General features: G+C 39.2%; 1 protein-coding gene across 1 annotated transcript in view; it reads right to left on the minus strand.

The window, feature by feature from the left end:
- PCDH15 (protocadherin related 15) overlaps positions 1 to 19,627 on the minus strand; it is a gene marked incomplete at its 5' end in the record, with an annotated part of 427,034 nt that overhangs the window by 221,783 nt on the left and 185,624 nt on the right. Inside the window, 3 exons of the mRNA XM_083364768.1 lie at positions 1,938 to 2,070; positions 7,597 to 7,790; positions 15,750 to 15,899. Of these exons, the coding sequence (XP_083220894.1) occupies positions 1,938 to 2,070; positions 7,597 to 7,790; positions 15,750 to 15,899 (477 nt within the window). The remainder of the gene's footprint in view (positions 1 to 1,937; positions 2,071 to 7,596; positions 7,791 to 15,749; positions 15,900 to 19,627) is intronic.

Below are 19,627 nucleotides of genomic sequence, written 5' to 3' on the forward strand. Positions count from 1 at the left end.
CCAGCAGTTGTGCTCCAGTTATATAGCCTCCAACGGCTAACAAACCCAGGGAAACAGAAGTAACACAGGTGAACTCCTTCCAATCCATTTATTTTCATATTAAAATACTTCCAGCATTGGAAGTTATTTCCAGAAGGCTGCTTTGAAAAAGTACAGGTGCAGGAAGAGGCCATAAATGGTTGCAACCCTGAGGAGATGGAGGTTCTCTTTCTGTTAGGAAATCTATTACTGAAACCAAACCAAGTGCATAGAATTGGTCCCTGCAGGTTGCCTGCTGAAATATAAGCACAACATTTTGTTGGGATTCTGTGCTTTTCCCAGGGAAAATTTCAACTGCCTCGACCTTCTATTTTTAGGCATGCAATGCAATGAGAAAAAACAAACAAAAAACCCCAGATTTTGTTAAAAACACAAGGCCTCTGTCCAAGAAAATGGTGGCGTGGGCTAAAATGATCAGATATACTGCATTGGAAATGTTGGGCTTCCTGAGACAGAAGCTCTAATGAATGAAATATTAATTTTCTTGGCATACTTTCTTTTCTTTTCAGTGTAATTAGTGTTGTTTTTGGTAATACTGGTTAAAAAGCAGAACATTTCTCTCCTTTAATTCTGAAATAATTAAGTTAGTGTTGGATACACTAGCATGAGGACAACTGACATATCTGCTGTTCTAAGAACTTGAAATAACACGAGATATCCTATACTTAGTCAAGAAACAGATCAATATAAGCTGACTAGTACAGCTTTATTATGTGCAAAATATAACTTCTGCCCTTTTTGGAAATGCCAGAAATATAACCTTGACTCTTACATGCAAAGAACACATTCTACTACTGCATGTAAAGAGATGAAAGCATGCAGAACGTGACCCATTATCTATAGAGATATCTCACTGGTTTCAATAGCATCCCATAATGACCCAAAAGTTCTCTATGATATAATCAGTGATGATGGATGAGTGTTACTACAGATACTGCAATTCAGCAGTTTTGGACTCCAGAAATATTGCAAGGGTCCCTCAATGAGCTTTGCAGTGATGAATGTGCTTTCCTGAAAAAGGAAATCAAAGATAAGAGAATACTGAATGTCTGTGTTTGAGGGTGCTTTCTATTTCTTTGGAGCAAAATTAAAGTCTTAGGTGTTCATTCACCTAAGGTGAATAACCAGGAGTGACATGATAGCAAGGTTCCAATATTTCAGGGGTTGCCACAAAGAAGAGGGGGTCAACCTATTCTTCAAGGCACCTGAAGGCAAGACAGGAAACAATGGATGGAAACTAACTGAGGAGAGAAGCAACCTAGAACTAAGAAGAAATTTCCTGACAGTTAGAACAATTAACCAGTGGAACAACTTGCTTCCAGAAGCTGTGCATGCTCCAACACTGGAGGTTTTTAAGAAGATATTGGTCTGAAATGGTTTAGGGCAGGGGTAGGCAACCTTGGCTCTTCTATGACTCTTAGACGTCAACTCCCAGAATTCCTGAGTCAGCTGACTCAGGAATTTTGGGAGTTGAAGTCCACGAGTCATAAAAGAGCCAAGGTTGCCTACCCCTGGTTTAGGGTTTCCTGCCTGAGCAGGGTGTTGGACTAGAAGACCTTCAAGGTCCCTTCCAACTTTGATATTCTATTCTATTCTATTCTATTCTATTCTATTCTATTCTATTCTATTCTATTCTATTCTATTCTATTCTATTCTATTCTATTCTATTCTATTCTATTCTATTCTATTCTATTCTATTCTAATCAGCGTCAGACCGGCTATGTAGCAATATGCATGGCTTATTCTACAAACCAATGGGGACAGTGTTGAACGATGCTGAGAGTTTGACAATCTACAATGCAAAAGTTGTCCCAGAAAAATCAGAAGTAATTTGCAATGCAACTCGTATGCATAAACAGAAAGAGCTTTGTAAATGCTTACATTGAAGCATTCTGTACCTGCAAATTTAGCAAAATGGCACCAATTCGCATGGCCTCACTGAGTTCAAGGCTGTACATCTGTTGAGGGAAGCGAGGTGGACTTTGATTGTTAGGAGGAAGTACCTCAATGTAAACAGTAGTGATGGAACTTCTGAAACGACAAACAGAATTCAGTCAAAATCAAATTATACCACTTTTTCTCTATCAAACTCTAAATGTTACAATGCATTAAGCATTCAGGGTGTCTCAACAAAGAGAGGAGTGCCTGTTTATTATAATCCTAATAAACAGGCAAAGCTATTTCCATTCCCATTAAAAGAGCAGCCCTATCTGAACTGAAGAAACTGCAAGAGCCTTAAGAAAAATTTAATTTCCTACCAAGCATTAAGCTCTAAGTAACAATATGAAAGCTATCTCAGTGGGGATTAAAATAATGTGCAGTATGCTTTTAATGATTGTAACACTTTCTCAAAAATAAGCCAACCTTGATTTTTTTTGGGGGGGGGGGCAATGCTCAGATGCACATATTTATGAACCCAGTTCTTTGATTAGATCAATATAATGGAACTATATTTTTATTTTTAAAAAATCAAAACAAGTTTTCAAACATTATACTGATTTTTGAAATTTGCTATTAAGAATAGCATTATTACAGAGGGTAGTGAGCACAGCACAAGACATTGTGAGTTGTTCCCTGATACCACTGGATGACATCGCCAGGGCTCGTTGCCTTGGAAGAGTGAGGAAGATTCTCAGAGATGACTCACACCCCGGACGGTATCTCTTTACTCTACTACCATCTGGTAGGAGATACAGGAATATAGCCAGCCGTACCAACAGGCTGAAAAATAGCTTTTATCCGTGGGCTGTTAGGCTTTTAAATGGGACATAATCTTATGCAGAATTGACTTGGGAGGCTGGTGTGTGGTGTAGTTGGTTCACATAGTGTGGTGGGATGGAGGGTTTGTTGTCACTGTGTGTTGGGGGGAGAGAGCACGGGGGGAGGCTCAGCTAATCTCAATGTACACATGTACTTTGACAATAAAGGTTTATTTATTTATTTATTTATTTAATTTATTTATCAGCAAAAAAAAGATTTTAAAAATCCAGCTTTCTAATTCTAGAGGAAAAATATATATAAGGGTTGTACATACTTCAGCTCAACAAAGTTTTTACAGTATGAGTTTATTCTATCACTTTAGGAAGAGTGTACATTTAAAGTCTGTAATCCCTATAGGTATGAAGATATGTTTGAATTTAAGATATTTACAATGCTACATGGCTGGTGACAAGCAAAAATGTAAATTTGCACTCAAATTGCTTAAATTTTTCTAAGAATAATTTAAAGACATTTAAATACTATATTTGGATTGTCTATTTTATAGATTTCCACATATGTTCATTATGTCAGTGACTGTTGTTTCCATGTTATTCAGAAAGCAGACAGTAGCAAAATAAGATCACATATGTTGGATCTAATCTTTATCTCCATTCATATCTAAACTCCCAAAATTTAACAGACTCTAATAAAGGAGAAGCTAAATAATTAAAGACCTGTGTGTGAAAAGCCTCATCACATTCATGATCTATTTATTTTGGGGCAGAGAAATTAGGAGTATAGCTCCAGTTAAGGAAAGGTTCACCATAATGAGAGGCATAACATCGCTGCAGCCTTCATCTTTTTGTGGAACTATAGTTCTACGGGAGTATGTAAGGGAAAGAAATGTTGCCACAAATATTGTGGAAACAGTTCTAAAAAAATATGCAGGGGAAGAGAGAAAGTGTCTTTCAACTTTAATGTGATCCTGCAATGTTTTGTTGTTTTTATATACTGGAGAGAGCGAGAGAGAGTGAGAGTGAGTGTGTGTTTGTGTGTGTGTGTGTGTGTGTGTGTGTGTGTGTGTGTGAGAGAGAGAGAGAGAGAGAGAGAGAGAGAGAGAGAGAGAGAGAGAGAGAGAGAGAGAGATGAAAGAAGTGAATGAAGGAGGCAGAGATTAACGTGATCATCAGAGGACTAGCTAAGCCTACAATTAAAATATATGCTTTGGACCAGGGCTTTTCAACCAGTGGTACGGGTACCACTTGTGGTACATTGGCACCTGGCAGGTGGTACGCAACCATCCTAGAAAAGTGGTAGCGGGGGAGGGGAATGAGCTGAACCAGTGGCAGCACCACACAAGTCCAAGTGAGAGATGGCTGGAGCTGCAAGGCTGTCAGGGCTCAGTGGAAGCACCAGTATCAGCACCAGGCTCCAGCTGGAGCTCAGCGCTGATCCTGTTGCTTCTGCTGAGCCCTGACGAAGCACCAATCAGCTGGAAAGCAGCACTGATCCTGGTGCTTCTGTTGAGCCCAGAAGAAGTGCTGATCAGCTGGAATGTTGCAGAATCTCCAGGGTCTTGTGATTTACATTCAGATGCTTGGCAACTGATTCATATTTATGATGGTCACAGTGTCCCAGGATCATGTGAAGTGACCAAAACCTGCTGCAACCACCCAGCAGACGGGGGAATAAAAACCAAATACCCCCCCACCCCTGCTGCCAATCCTCAACAGAAATGCTCACAACAATGAAAACCTCGGACAGGAGGAAGAGCGTTGCTGGATGGGCAGGCAGGTGTCTTGCTCAGCTGTGGCTTGGGGGACACTTTTTTCAGTGCCATTGCAACTTCGAACAATCACTAAGTGAACTGTTGTAAGTCGAGGACTACCTGTACTTCATCACTTTTTTCCTTTTTTTTTGGTCATCAAGTTTTTGATACCTTGCTAGACGACTGGTGGTACTTGGATGTTGCCATATCCTAAAAGTGGTACAATGGGTGAAAAGGTTGAAAAGCCCTGCTTTGGATTTCCACGTTTTGCCCACAATGGGTTTCTTACATTTCTTTTATTTTGTTGCATTTTCCTTTTAATTTTATCTGATTATTTCACAGGATAAAGAAAGTGAAATGTTCAGAACTGAAGACCTCTAAATTATTTCCTCAATGTATAGCTGCTCTTCCATACTTTTGGAAATATGATCAATTCCTTGTTTTATATTCCCCCCCTGCCAAAAAAAAAAGTAGGGTTGCAGAGTAGAAAAACACAGGATTCCAAGAAAAGATATGGCTGCTTTTAAGAGTTCCAGACAGATGTTACCCTTCATGACGTTCCAGAAGACCTTTCGGTTTCTAAGACAGTCATCACATTGCCTCGGTGTATAGAAAATATGTCATATATGTTCCCTTTAGATATTGCAGCAAAGAAGGGTGAGTTATATAAAACGTTAGAATAATCTGTATTTGTAACTATGTATATAACCATGGTAATAGGGACGCGGTGGCTCAGTGGGTTAGGACGCTGAGCTTGTTGATCAGAAGGTCGGCAGTTTGGTGGGTCGAATCCCGAGTGCCGCATAGCAGAGTGAGCGCCTGTTACTCGTCCCAGCTTCTGCCAACCTAGCAGTTCGAAAGCACGTAAAAATGCAAGTAGAAAAATAGGGACCACTGCGGTGGGAAGGTAACAGCGTTCCGTGCGCCTTTGGCATCTAGTCATGCCAACCACATGACCACGGAGACGTCCTCGGACAAGCGCTGGCTCTTCGGCTTTGAAATGGAGATGAGCACCGGCCCCTAGAGTCGGAAACGACTAGCACGCATGTGCGGGGGAACCTTTACCTTTTTATATAACCATGGTATATTTTAAGTTTTGTTCTGTGAAATGTGTTGACATGACATTCACAGCTGAGGACTCCCCTCCAAGCTATAATCTGTATACAAAACCAAACCTTTTCTGTTGAACTGTATGCTATATATTTTTGAATCACTCATTATGTTTCTTCTCTGTACTTGATTTAAGAAAAAAAATAATCGCGATTTCCCACTCTATGCTTCCCAGCAACAACATTTCAGAAATTAGGAACTGAATGGGGTTGCTGGTTCCAGTGTGGATTTCAGTGGGGCATATTTTATTCCTTGTCTAGTATTTGCATAGCTTGCAATTTGTGTTCTAAACTGAGTTAAGGGACACAATGAGGATGCCTTGCCCGGGGAGAAAAAATTATCTCCAGCTCAGTGATCCTTTCAGTTCCAGGATAGTTGGAGATATTACCGTTAAATGATATATGGCAATTTACAGAAGTTGCTACTTGTGCTTTCATTGCTTAAGCTTTCTCTCTTCCTTGCTTCCCCTTCTCAGGTTCTTAAGCTGACACTCATTGATAGGGGTGAAGCAAAATGAACACACTTAAATCATTGACCTTTAGGTTGACACTTAACAGGCTAAACAAACAAAAGTTGACTTCTTTTGAAGAAACGTCAAACCATATTTGATCCACTGAACTTACTGCACAGAGATAGGTATGCGCTAGGTATAATTTCATTTTTTTTCATGATCCAGGTTGAAAAAAAAAAGAAAGGTTGCAGTCCTATATATCCTTACCTGGGAGTAAGATCCAGTAGACTCAACAGGTTTTTGTTCAAGTAGACAGAAGTATAACATTCTGCTGCAAGCAACTAGGCCAGGGGTCTTCAAACTTGGTCCTTTTATGACTTGTGGACTTCAACTCCCAGAATTCCTCAGCTAGCGAGCCTGGCTGAGGAATTCTGGGAGTTGAAGTCCACAAGTCACCAAGTTTAAAGACCCCTGAACTAGGCTAAAACAGCAGGAGACTGTGAGTTCAAATCATGCCTTAGCTATGAAAGCCAGCCAGGTGCATTGAGCCAGTCATTCCCTTTATAAGGTTTCTGTTGTGGAGAAAATAGGAGGAGGAAAGCGTGGTGGGTTTGTTCACTGTCTTGTGTCATTTATAGAAATAATAAAGATGGGATGCAAATAAATAAATGAATACGACAATTGGTAAAGGAGTAGTAGACATGCTTCTTTTAAAGAGGACAGCTGATCAGGGCTAACATTTGGGATTACTATTCTTTTACAACAGGTCTGGGTATTTTGCAGCATTAGAGGCAGTTTCAGCCTCCACAACCCATTCTGACTGTGTTGTCAAATTTTAACAATATGGTTGCCAAAAAAGAGCAGCAAAATTTCTTAGATGGAAAAATAGAAAAAAAACAAACAACCCTGTAGTATAAAATACATCATAGAGTTAATTTTTAAAAATGAAAATCTGCTCCCTAATCATAACCTAGATAGAATAGAAAATTTCATCCCACCAGGCTCAAGGTTGACTCAGCCTTCCATCCTTCCGAGGTAGGTAAAATGAGGACCCAGATTGTTGGGGGCAATAAGCTGACTTTGTAATAATGCCGCTTGGTGTGTGTGTGTGAAAGCCCTAATAAGCAGGCATATACATAGAATGAAGGCTAATGCTAAGCTTGTAAGCCGCCCTGAGTCTTCGGAGAAGGGCGGGATATAAATGGAATTAAAATAAAAAAATAAAAATAAATATGTAATGCTCAATAGTTTTAAGTGTTTTTATAATTTTTAAAAAAGTAATTCTAAAATGTTAACTCTAACATCTTATTTTTATACACCGTTTTTATATTTTGATGTTTTATTGTACACCATCCAAACTCCCTCTTTGAAGGAGATGAATGGTTCAGAAGTGTGAAATATAAATAAATGAAAAGTAAAACTCCTGATGACCAAAATATTATTCACCTTGACTTCATACTTCCTTATAGGGTTAAAAGCTACTTTCTCAGCTTAAATAGCCAAAGAAATAAAGTCAAGTATGATTTACCTTTTCTGCGCCAGTGGTGCCCTGTCAGATGCTTTGACAGTGAGGGTGTAGGACCGACCTACTACCAGTGTAATTCCTGGTGCAATTTTGATAAGGCCTGTTTTATCGTCGATTGTGAAGTCTCCCTGGTCACCAGCCAAGATTTCATATCTAATCTGTCCATTTGGACCTTCATCTGCATCCATAGCAGTAAGCTGCAATTGAAAAGAATCAACATTCTAGGTTTATTGTTGTTTTGCAACAAGAAGAGTGAAAATACAATCAGAGGGAGCTTATGATATATCCTATGATATCAGTCCAAAAAGGTCAGGTGTTGAATTATGAGACACTGTATTACTAAATGATATAAAAACTGCAATCTAGAATATAAACTAATAGTATAAAGCAGTGTTTCTCAAGCTTGGCCATTTGATGATGGGTGGACTTCAATTCCCATAGTTCCTCAGCCAGCTCCTGCTGGCTGACACATTCTGGAGTTGGTCAACCCTTCCTCAAGTAGCCAAAGTTAAGAAACACTGTTGTAAAGAAAAGGAAAACATTAGTTAACCCAGAAATATGATTACAGAATTATATCTAGGAATGTCTTTGACCCAGGACATGCACATTTATTACCATTTCACAGTACTTTTTTAAAATCTGGAAGCATTTAAGGGAGCTAAATATTAAAATAAAAGATACATACGGTAGTTAAAACCTAACAAAAAGCTGATTGAAAAGCCTACAGTACCACATCCTATTTGGCTCTAAAATGTACCATTATCCTCATAAAGCTTTGGAGGGGAATGAGTTGAAAGGATGGAGACAATGGCAAAAAAATTGGATATAACTGCAAGCAATGTGTTATTCACTAGTGATTAGCCAATAATACCACCAACAGTCATAATTGTCTCAGGGGAACATGATCTACCTTGTGCCAGTCATTCAGAATTGAAACATCTCAGTTGTTAAATTAACATGCATCCACCTGTTCATCAACTACTGTATGCTCACATACGCCCATCTTTTCTTGTTTGAGAGGACAACAATGGGTGGGAATTTTTCTCATGGCATCTGTATGTAAGTTATACTTGAATGCTGTGGTTTCTATTGAGAACAATTACTTTAAAGGTGCAGTTGTAAACTCATTTACTAAGAAGTAAAACCAATTAAGCACAGTAGGACTTCTTTCTAAATAAAAAGTCATCTTTTGAATGGCTGACAGCATCAGCTGCAATCTTAAAGTACTCAACTCAAAGAGGTGCCTTTTTAGTGCTAAAACTGGGAAACTATTATTTTAATCATGTAAACATTTCTTTGTTGAACTGCGCATAGTTGCTGATCTCCTAAATTAATGCTATTAATAAAGACTGAAGGTTTCTTTGAAAAAAGTATAATAACAGGCCTTCTCCAGTTCAGGGACTGGAGAGAAGATAAATCAAAGCCTTTCACAAAAATACCAGTCCTCACCATTTAATTACACGCTAGGAACCAGGCCAAGTTTTATTGTGACAACATGAAAAGGAAAAATGGTAGAATCACAAACACCTAAATGAACAAAGTTAATTAAATTTACAAATGAGCATGCTTTGAAGCGTTAAGTTATCTGAATAACATTTGGAAGGAGCAAAAATATGTCTGAAAGGTAGTGTTAAAATCACAGAACTGTCATACTGCCCTATGATTCAGAATAGATGAACTGCAGGTGTCTTTGGTAGATAGGCACCGGTTTATATGATCCTGGACATTCCTGAATCTATAAAAGCAGCTAAAACAAGGATCCTTTCTGCTCTCTCTCTCTGTATATCTCATACAGGAATGGTAATTTTGTTCCCTAAAAATCAGCAGTACTCACAACTTGACAGTGATGGATCTCTTCGGTTACCGCTCAAGGAAAGCCCAATTTGCCTTGGGCAAAAAAAAAAAAGCGCTCTAGGCAACTTACATTGCATCCTGTCTTTAACAATACTGTGTCTTTTATAGTAATGCCACATTTCATTTGTTACAGTCATTTTTAAACAAAGGTTAGTTCAGCTGGACAGAGCTCTCATTACCAGAGATATTTTTGGCCAAAACATGGGAAAGCTAATCTTGACTCTTGTAGTTCAATATCTGTCATGAACTAAAAAGTTCAGGCAAATTGGTCTCATTCCCAAATGCCTAACGTGATTATTTCCTGCTGATCTAAATTGAAACGTGCAGTTCTTTTGCTAAGGCAGCTTTGCTTCCCAGCTACTACCCTTCAATAAGACCATTTCTCAGAATCATTCACTATTAGCATATATTTATTTTAGCTATTTGAATCGTGTTGTGAAAATTACCATGGAACAGCGTGGCTGACACCTTTGGATTAATAAATTATTGGGGTCTGCCATCACAAAATGTACATAGCTCCTGGGTTTTTCATTTTTTTTGTGCTCTCAGTATTACACTTAATATGGAGCAAGAGATTATTTATTGATCTGCAATATTTATAATTCAATTATTCATTCAGACTCAATTTGGTATGGGATGACTCATGACTGTAATATTTTTCTTTTCTTGACAGTAAAGATGGAGGAAAGCATTTGAAAAAGTAGGGACAAAAAAATTGTTTGTACAACATCCAGAGACTGTGAGGGAGATGGGTGATTTCTAAATTTGATAAATAAAAATAAATAAAATAAAAAAGGCATGTGAGAAATCTATGAGAAATCTGTGACATCCCAGCTAGGACTATTACTGGATTCTGTTATATACTTAATGGGAGAACAGAATGAATACAGTGCTAAATGAATGACGACGAAGACATATTTTTATGATCAAAAGATGTGACTATTTTATTAAGTACATTTCCTCCGTTATCAAGAGGCAAGGCTCTCTAGGTGCCTCATAAAATTGAAGATGCTCACAATAAATATCAAGTGAAGCCTAAAACAGTCATGGAATTTTAGGTAAAAACAACAACGTATGAGAACTGGAGAATTTAGGCAATCCAATAGTTTTTTTTAATAAGGTCAAAGCACATTTCTCTAGCTATGTATGCCTATGTATGAAAGAAACATTCTTTCTGTGAAACTGGCCATTGTGCAATTATGATTGAGCATTTGTGTCCAGATGATTTTAAAACATGGTATTCCCTGAAAGGTACATTCAGTCTTTACTCATTTCAGAAGGCCGTGAGACTGAGGATAATATAAATACAGAAGTTTTAAAACCCAATTTTGTGCATTCTGTTTGTCATTTATTTTTTATGTACCAACTAGAGTTTGAACACTTTGCATCAGATCAACTGAATTTTGCCCATTTTTTTTAAAAAATGAAGAAAATACTATGCATATTTCATGTCTGCTTGAAGTATGTGAAGACTGTGCAAAATCTAGGCCATTGTTGTGCAGCACTATGCATATTCTGAAAACATTTGGACATACATTATTTGTTTCAGCTGAAAACCTTTATCAAAATCTACCAGGAAAAATCCCAAGTGTTTTATATACTGCTCAGAAAAATAAAGGGAACACTTAAACAACACAATGTACTGTATTTAATAGTAGGATGTCTTATCTTGTGTTCCCTTTATTTTTTTTGAGCAGTATATACTCATCTGATTTACATCTCACGTAGCAATTATTCAAGATGGCTCAAACAATGTGACATTGTGTTAGACTAGTCCAGGGGTAGGCAACCTTGGCTCTTTTATGACTCGTGGACTTCGACTCCCAGAATTCCTGAGCCAGCATTTATTTCAGTTTCTATTCCTAGGAAATCTGTACTGTACAAGAGATGCTAAAGAAAAAATAACCCCCATAACCAGAAGATTTAGGGGAAAAAATAAAAGAAGAAACTATTTAATGAATTATAAGATTCATTATTAGAGTTCTGAAAATTATGGTTAAGGTTTCATTGAGAAAAGCAAATACCTAGAGTTCAATTGGAAAATCGAACACGTATAATAGATCCTTTCACGGTCATTCTTTCATTCAGAGAAATAAGTAGCTAGCTGTTTTCATCAGTCTCGAAATCCATATAAGCCGAATTTTTCAGCCCACTTTTTGGGCTGAAATGACGATGAAAATGGGCGCTGAGACGAGAGAATGAGGCGTTGGAGCGCTCCAACGCCTCATTCTCTCGCTCAGCGGAGACTTCTTTCGGGGGATGCAGCCTCTGCCGCCCCCTTCTCTCAGCTGCCCAGGCAGCTGAGAGAAGGGGGCGGCAGAGGCTGGATCCCCCGAAAGAAGTCTTCGCCGAGAAAATGGGCGCTGAGACGCCTCATTCTCTCGTCTTTACCTTAATAACTATCTAGAGAATCAGCCTTGAAAGTTTTTGGACTGTCTTTTTAAATCTACTTAACAGTCAATGTAAACAATGTAAACATTATGAATAGCTGGCAATGCTAGGATGACTCCTGTATTTATTATTAAATGATCTGAAAATTTTTCATGATCAGTGGGCCAATAACTATTATAAACTTTTTAAATCTAGAAAGTATGGATGAATCAATGGAGAATATTTGTAGCTCAGAGGTGAAATGAGGGGTTCTTGGTGCTCTGTGAGCTTGCTTGTTTTCTTGCAGACATTTCATTACCCTAACTCAGGGGTAGGCAACCTCGGCTCTTTTATGACTCATGGACTTCAACTCCCAGAATTCCTGAGTAAGCTATGCAGACTCAGGAATTCTGGGAGTTGAAGTCCATGAGTCATAAAAGAGCCGAGGTTGCCTACCCCTGGCTTAATTAGTTAACTTCATCAGTGCTAGTAGAGTGCTGTTTGCTGTCAGTTTATATTCTGGTGTCATGCCTGTCTGTGTGGATTGGGGAGGTCTTAGGATTCTTTGGTCAGGCTGTTTACTAATGGCTCTTTAGTAGTTTCTTGATTGGGGTATTGTTTACTTGATTATTGGTCTGAAGGTGACCTTGGAGTTAATCTATGCTGATCTGAGTGCTGATTACTGGTGGACACATGCTAGAGGCTTTTTAGGATTTAGGATTTAGGATATATTAAATTTATATGCTGCCCTTCTCCCTAAGGACTCTCTTTTGGGCCGCCAAACCATTCTATTGGGAAATGTAGCTAACTGCACAGTTATGGGGTGTGAAGTTTAAATTTGTAATAGTTTCTTTTTGAAGGGGATTTCAGACTTGGTTTTACTTTTGATCGTGCCGATACTATGCAGCCAACAAACATGTTCTTTGCGGAAGTCTCTAGTCTCGGAGTTCTGATTTGTTTGGTCTCGTCTATCGGAACCTTGACACTTTCTTTTCTGTTTTCTTTCCTGATTTTCATTTCTTTTACTATTTCTTATTTTTCCTTTTTGTATACCATTGTGGCAATTATTTTGATTTCAAACAGCTGATATTCTAGACCACAGGTCTGCAACCCATGGCTCCGAAGCCGCATGCGGCTCTTTCAACCGTCTCCTGCGGCTCACAGTCCTCTGCTAATTGCAGTCCCCCCCAAAAAAAAGTGGGACTAAAAAAGTTCAACCAATCAATTCAAATATGCAGGGTAGGTGCATATCTTGCCTTGGCTCCACTCTTCAGTCACACCCTGTTCTGCGCATGTGCGCACATGCACACACATTTTTTTGCGGCTCCCAGTTTTTCCTTTTGTGAGGGAACCGGTTCCGAGTGGTTCTTTCACTGTTTCAGGTTGCTGACCCCTGTTCTAGACCAAATTAAATTTAGCTGCAAATTAAATTATTACTCCTCTTAGCAACAGCAAAAAACACACACCTTTTCTCACACTATTTCCTATGTTTGCCTTTTGTTCTTATATAACAGGCTTTATTCTTCATCCAATGGACAATATTATATTTCTTTTCCATTCAAGGCCAAAGTAACCTTTTTTTGTCATATTGGTCAGTTACCTAAATAACCACAAGATATGGTATCTGACAATTTATCTACTTAGGAAATGACTGCTATTATTACTACTTATTCTACTGATGAAAAGGAAGATTTCCTTATAGCTTACTAGTTTCATATAGCCACCTACGTTTGCTTTTCAGAAAAAAGGCATCAATGCCACTTGAGTTGTATGTGGAATGGCAACCATATAGGTGGAGAACTGTACATATCAGTTTTAAGATCTTACAATTAATATAAGAAGCCTTTTTACAATTGTGAAACTAATGATTCCATCTGGATATATTATACATAAATATTAAGATAATCAATTTCATTGACAATAGAAGAAGATTTCTGAGATATTGTGTCTTTCCTCCCTGTAAGGAAAATCATATTACCTTGAAGATAAAAATTTCTCTGAGCCATGTCACAAACACCTAAATTTATTTCATACAACTAATTTAACCTAATTTGTCACGTATTTATTTCAGTGTACTTATATTTATTAACCACTTTTTTAAAGGTTCTAATCACTATAACAAAGTATATATATCAGATCAGTTAGTACAAAACAATGGACATAAATGATTCAGCTATACACCTTAATAGAAGATCTGCTATAGTGCACATTCAACAGAAGATAATATATGTAGCTCATGGTTGAAATATGGAGTCCTTGATATTCTCTGAACTTGCAAACCTTTCATTACCCAACTAGGTAACATGATCAATGCCAGTGAGGATGGGGGTCGCTCCATGTTTATACTGTATACAGTGGCCTACCCTGCCAATTATAGTGAGGGTATAGATTGTAGTTGCTTGATTAAGGCATTGGATTCTGTTTAATTGTTTGTCTGGTGTTCATCCCTGCTTATCTAGGTGTTGGTTCCTGAAGATGATGTATTCTGGTCTGTTTCTTTTTTCTTGCCTCTTTTGAATATTCTATAAATGTGGTTTATGTATGTATCAAAGGAGACACACAAGGAGTGCAGTGGGCCTTGGGGCGGCTGCTGCCAGATAAAAGAAGGTGCGTGAGTGTGTGCAAGTGATACGGGCAGTTCAGCATGACTGTGGCTTGGGGTGGCCACTGATGAATAGGACAAGGTGTGCAAGGTTGTGCCAGTGATGGGGAAGTGCAGAGGGAGTATAGTGAAGTTCAGAGAGGGGACACCGGTGGGGCACACATACCTAAGCAACTTGTAATTTTCCCCTGCTGGCTTCCTTATTGACTTTGCTTGTGGGAAGCCAGCAGGAAAGGTCACAAATTGTAACCATGTTTCTGTGGAATGCTGCAACTATACAAGCGCAACACTCAGATCACAATCACATGACCACTATGGTGCTTTGATAGCTGGAACTTTGAGGACCAATCACAACAACTTATTCAAAAGAATCATAACTTTGAACGATCATGAAACAGCATCAACCAATGATTACTTTTAGAGGCTAGGTGATTTTCAAAAATTGTTTTGAAGGAGTAATTTAAATCAAGTACCTATACAGAATTAAAAATATAAAATGTGAATCTATCTTTAGCATAAACCTTTCAATTTCAAGGTAATTTCTAATAGTTTGAAAGTCATATCAAGCTTTCAAAGCATGTTATTGATCATGCTTGGGGGGGAAAAAACGTGGAACCAGAATTCAAGGTAGGGCAAACTAATTTAAAAACTGAAGTCTTTGCCAAGCTTTAAGGCACTACATTACTTAAAATCCTCATGCCACCATCATCCACAATGCATACAAAAAGTTGGCTGAATAATTACCATCGGGACAAATATTTATCACAGCAACAATTTATAGCACGGTAAAGAAAATTGATAGTAATTATTTGATATTTGTCATAAAAATCTAATAATACTGGCAACGGAATATTTTGTCAACTTGTTAGAGGAAGCACCAACTTAACAGTGAAGGAGCAATTAGTTTGTCTGTTGTCAAATATGAGTCTATTTGGCTAGCAAACATGTCAAATTGTAAGCCTAGCTGACTTTCTACAAGATTCTAGTAAAGAACAAAGTTCCTAAAAACAATTTAATTCCTCCTACTTAAATTTTTAATTTTTAAATTAATCTTTATTTAAACATTTTTCAAGAACAAAACATGTAATGAAAAAAGAAAAGTGCTGATAAAAGAATAAAGAAATGAAAAAAGGCGAAAAAGAGAAAAAATGGGAAAAGACAAAATGTAAAGCAATAAAGCAATAATAAATACAATTGAATTTTATGCTCTCTCTCTAAGGTTATATCATAATCCCTTTGTTCCATAACACAAATTTATTTTCCCAGGTCTTACTATTTTTATTTAAAAAAAATTGGCTGAGAACTCAGAGAGAAAAAACTGCTCTATTACCTTGATAACGCTTTCTCCAGGCCTCATGTCTGTGTAGATCTTGACATTATATGATATGTTTGAGAAGGTTGGAGAATTATCATTTGCATCAAGCACAAAAATATTGACTGTGACTGGCAAACTTTCTTGTACTCCATCGGAAGCTGTAATCTTCAGAATAAATAGATGTAAAAAAATAATGTACGGTATATAAAATCAAAGGAGATATTCTGCTTCTGGTTGTTATTACTAAATTACTAAGTTATTAGTTTGAATACTTAAAAACCAACTCCTTTTAAGCCATCTCTAATCATGTATTTACTATGCATAAAATACATTTCACACATAAATGCATTGGAAAAAATCATTCGCATTTAAAAAAGTCATTTAAAATTAAAATTATTATTTTATGATATTTTTTAAAGATCCCATTCTCCATTATGGATGGTGTATGCTTAATTCCCATTTTAAATGACTCATTATAGATCTGATTGATTTTAGTGGAATTAAAGCTGTTCTCATTTAGACTGGAATTAATCTATATATTTTTTTTCCACATTCAACTGAATTTAAAAACAAAGGTATTTATCGTCTATAGGAATCCAAAAATAGTTTTAGATTAACATAATTGTTGGTGTCTGATATGTAAAAAATGTCTCCTCACATAAAAATAATTCTAACAAATTTCCAATGATTATCATGTGGATAAAATATTCAAAAGTGAGGATCATCATTTTGTTTCTTTTTTTTAATCCAAGGAACATACTTTCATTATATTTTTCACCTTTCAAGGGCTGTAATAACATAGATTTGTATATACTCTTTATTACTGTCACTACCCAGCAAATGAAACAGTTAGCTTTTTAAAAAAATAAAACAAAGAACATAGCAAGCGACAGCATAAACATTACCTGGAAAAAAAATTAGACACCTGAGGTCTAAAATGTTACAAGATGTTGATAAAAGGGTACTGTAATGTATTGGGTTTTGGTCTTACTAAAGGGTATCACGTGAGGTTAATTGCTGGAAGGTTGCTTAAGCAGGGAAGCTGGCTAATGGCTCATGGCTCCTCAGACAACCCATCTCCAGCGCCGCCATTGGCTGCTTCTAAGGCGTCAATAGGTTGCTTTAAACCTATTGGCCGCCACCTAGAGGCCAGGGTATAAATAGCTGCATTCACAGCCCTGTTTCTCAGTTCAGTTCCAGTAAGCAAATAAAGAATGATTCTTGCTGAACTCACTTGCCTCGTCTCATCAATCAAGCAACGAACCCAGTATATAACACTGGCGACGAGGGTGGGATCCTGCTTCTCCAACAGAGCTGAGAGTCACTAGGGGAGAGGCCGAACACACCTGGCGGGAAAAGCAATTCCCCCCCATGGTCGGCCTAGCACAGCCACGCTAGCGACCACACACCCAGAGAATCAGTCCCTGGGCATACAGAGGAGCAGAATAAGAAGACGCCGAGCCCTAGCTGCGAAGTTGCCGAGGACAGCCTGAAGGCCACTATGCTCCTCTGTGTGTACAGCCCAGCCACGTTCAAAATCGCAGAGAACTTGTTCACGCCAACGCCATTGGAGTCCATGACTTTTGCGGACTTGAAGAAACGGCTCGGCGACCTTTTCCAGCCCAAACTATCAGTAATCGCTTGGCGCCACGCATTCGAACAGAGGGTTCAGCAACAACGTGAAACAGCATCTGAATTCATCGCGGCATTGAGGCAGGCAGCACGCCTGTGCCAGTTCTCTGACATAGAGGAGAGGCTCCGAGACTGGCTTGTCTGCGGTCTCCGAAATCGAGAGTTACAGCAAAAACTCTTCACCAAAGAGACTCTGTCATTCCCAGATGCACTGAAAGAGATTATGGTGGACGAAGCCTCTGGCGGGGCCGTACGAGCCATGCGGCCTGCCAAAACAGCAAAGCACGAGGAAGCCATCTACCACCAGGATGCCGAATACATGGAAGACCCCAAAGACAACACGGAAGTTGACAAGCTACAAAGGCACAACGACCAACAGTGTCAGAGCGACAAGCAACAAGGGGCAACTTACAAGGTAGATCCCTTTCTTAGGTGCCCAGGGTGTGGTGGCTGCCACCAACGCACAGACTGTAGGTTCTGGACAGCCACGTGCTGTGCCTGTGGGAAAACTGGCCACATCGCGTCTGTCTGCAGAGGTTGCCAGAGGGACCAGCAATCGAATCACCAGTTGGACATTCTGATTAGGAGAGGTACCGGGCCCCCGGGGCAGTATAGCATAGGGTTTTGCTCCAGCTGCAGAAGCATTTGCCACATAGAAGCTCGCCACCCTATTAAACCGAAGTATAGACTTCAGGTGGGGCTGCAAGGGGTCCCTTGCAAGATGGAGCTGGACATGGGTTCAGCCATATCCATTATATCACTTCAGACATTTAACTTTGTCTGCAATTGCAGCGAGAGATGGGCCAAGCTGAGACCATCTGACATTATACTGACCGACTTCCAGAATGCCAGAGTCGCAGTCAAAGGTGAGGCCACACTGGCTGTCATATTTAAGGGGTTTTCTGGGCACCTGGATGTTGTCATAGTAGGGGATCAGCAAACGAGCCTGATCGGGCTTGATTGGTTTGATGCACTAGGCATCCAAGTAACCGGAATCAACCGGATGCAAGTTGCGAGTCTAGTGACAGTATGCGAGGAATTCGCAGATGTGTTTGACTCAGGTCTGGGGACATACACGGGTCCACCAATAGCATTTAAACTAGATCCTACTGTAGTGCCAGTCAGGATTAAACCTCGTAAAGTGCCATTTGCTCTTAAACACAAAGATGCTGAGTTAAACTTGTAGGACAGGGAGTACTTCAGCCCGTAGATGGGGGTGAATGGGAGACCCCAATCATCACACCACTAAAAGCCAACAGGGAGGTCAGAATCTGTGCCTGTTACAAATGCATAATTAATTGTGCACTGAAACAGCATGCATACCTGATACCAGTAGTAAGCCACATCCTAGCGTCCTTGCAAGGTGGTAAATTTTTGCAAAATTAGATTTGGCTCAGACCTACCAACAGCTTCCTGTAGACGAGGCCACAGCTGCGGCACAGACAACTGTAACCCACAGGGGGACGTTTAAAGTAATATGCCTGCAATTTGGGGTCAGCGTAGCCCCTGGCATTTTTCAAGGCATTATGCTCAAGGGCATTTTGGGGGTTTGCCCCTATTTCAATGATGTGCTCATTGCCGGTGAGTCCACTGAGGTGCTGGCAAGAAGGTTCAGAGCCATCCTTCAAAGGCTGCGTGATGCAGGTCTCAAACTTAAAAAGAATAAGTGTAGTATTGGAGTCCCTTCAAATGAGTTCTTGGGTTTCCATATCAATGCCGACGGCATCCACCCTGCTAAGTCAAAAGTGAAAGCCATTCAGATGGAGAGCTTCAGGCATTCCTAGGCCTCCTAAATTTTTACCATGCATTCCTTCCTAACAAGGCCGCAGTGGCAGAGCCATTACACCAGTTCTTGGACAAACATACTGCATGGAAGTGGACTAGTGTTCATGAAAAAAGCTTTCAAGCATTGAAGGCTCTACTGTCCGTCAGTTCTACGATCACTCACTTCAAGGAATCAATACCAGTATGCCTTGCGTGTGACGCATCCCCATACGGGGTGGGGGCTGTCCTAAGTCACTTGTAGAGCATTGGGACTCAAGTCCTGATTGCTTTTTATTCCATGACAGTGTCCTCTTCAGAGCGTAATTACGCACTAATTGATAAGGAGGCATTGGCCATAGTAGCTGGAGTAAAAAAATTCCACGACTACTTATACGGCAGGGAATTCACAGTCTTTTTTTTTTATTTAAAAAGTTTTACAATACATTTTGACTTTAATCCCCCCCTCCCCCACCCCTATCCCTCTCCCCCACTCCCTC

The sequence above is a fragment of the Vipera ursinii genome, assembly GCF_947247035.1.
Source record: "Vipera ursinii genome assembly, chromosome: 5".
Taxonomy (NCBI): Eukaryota; Metazoa; Chordata; class Lepidosauria; order Squamata; family Viperidae; genus Vipera; species Vipera ursinii.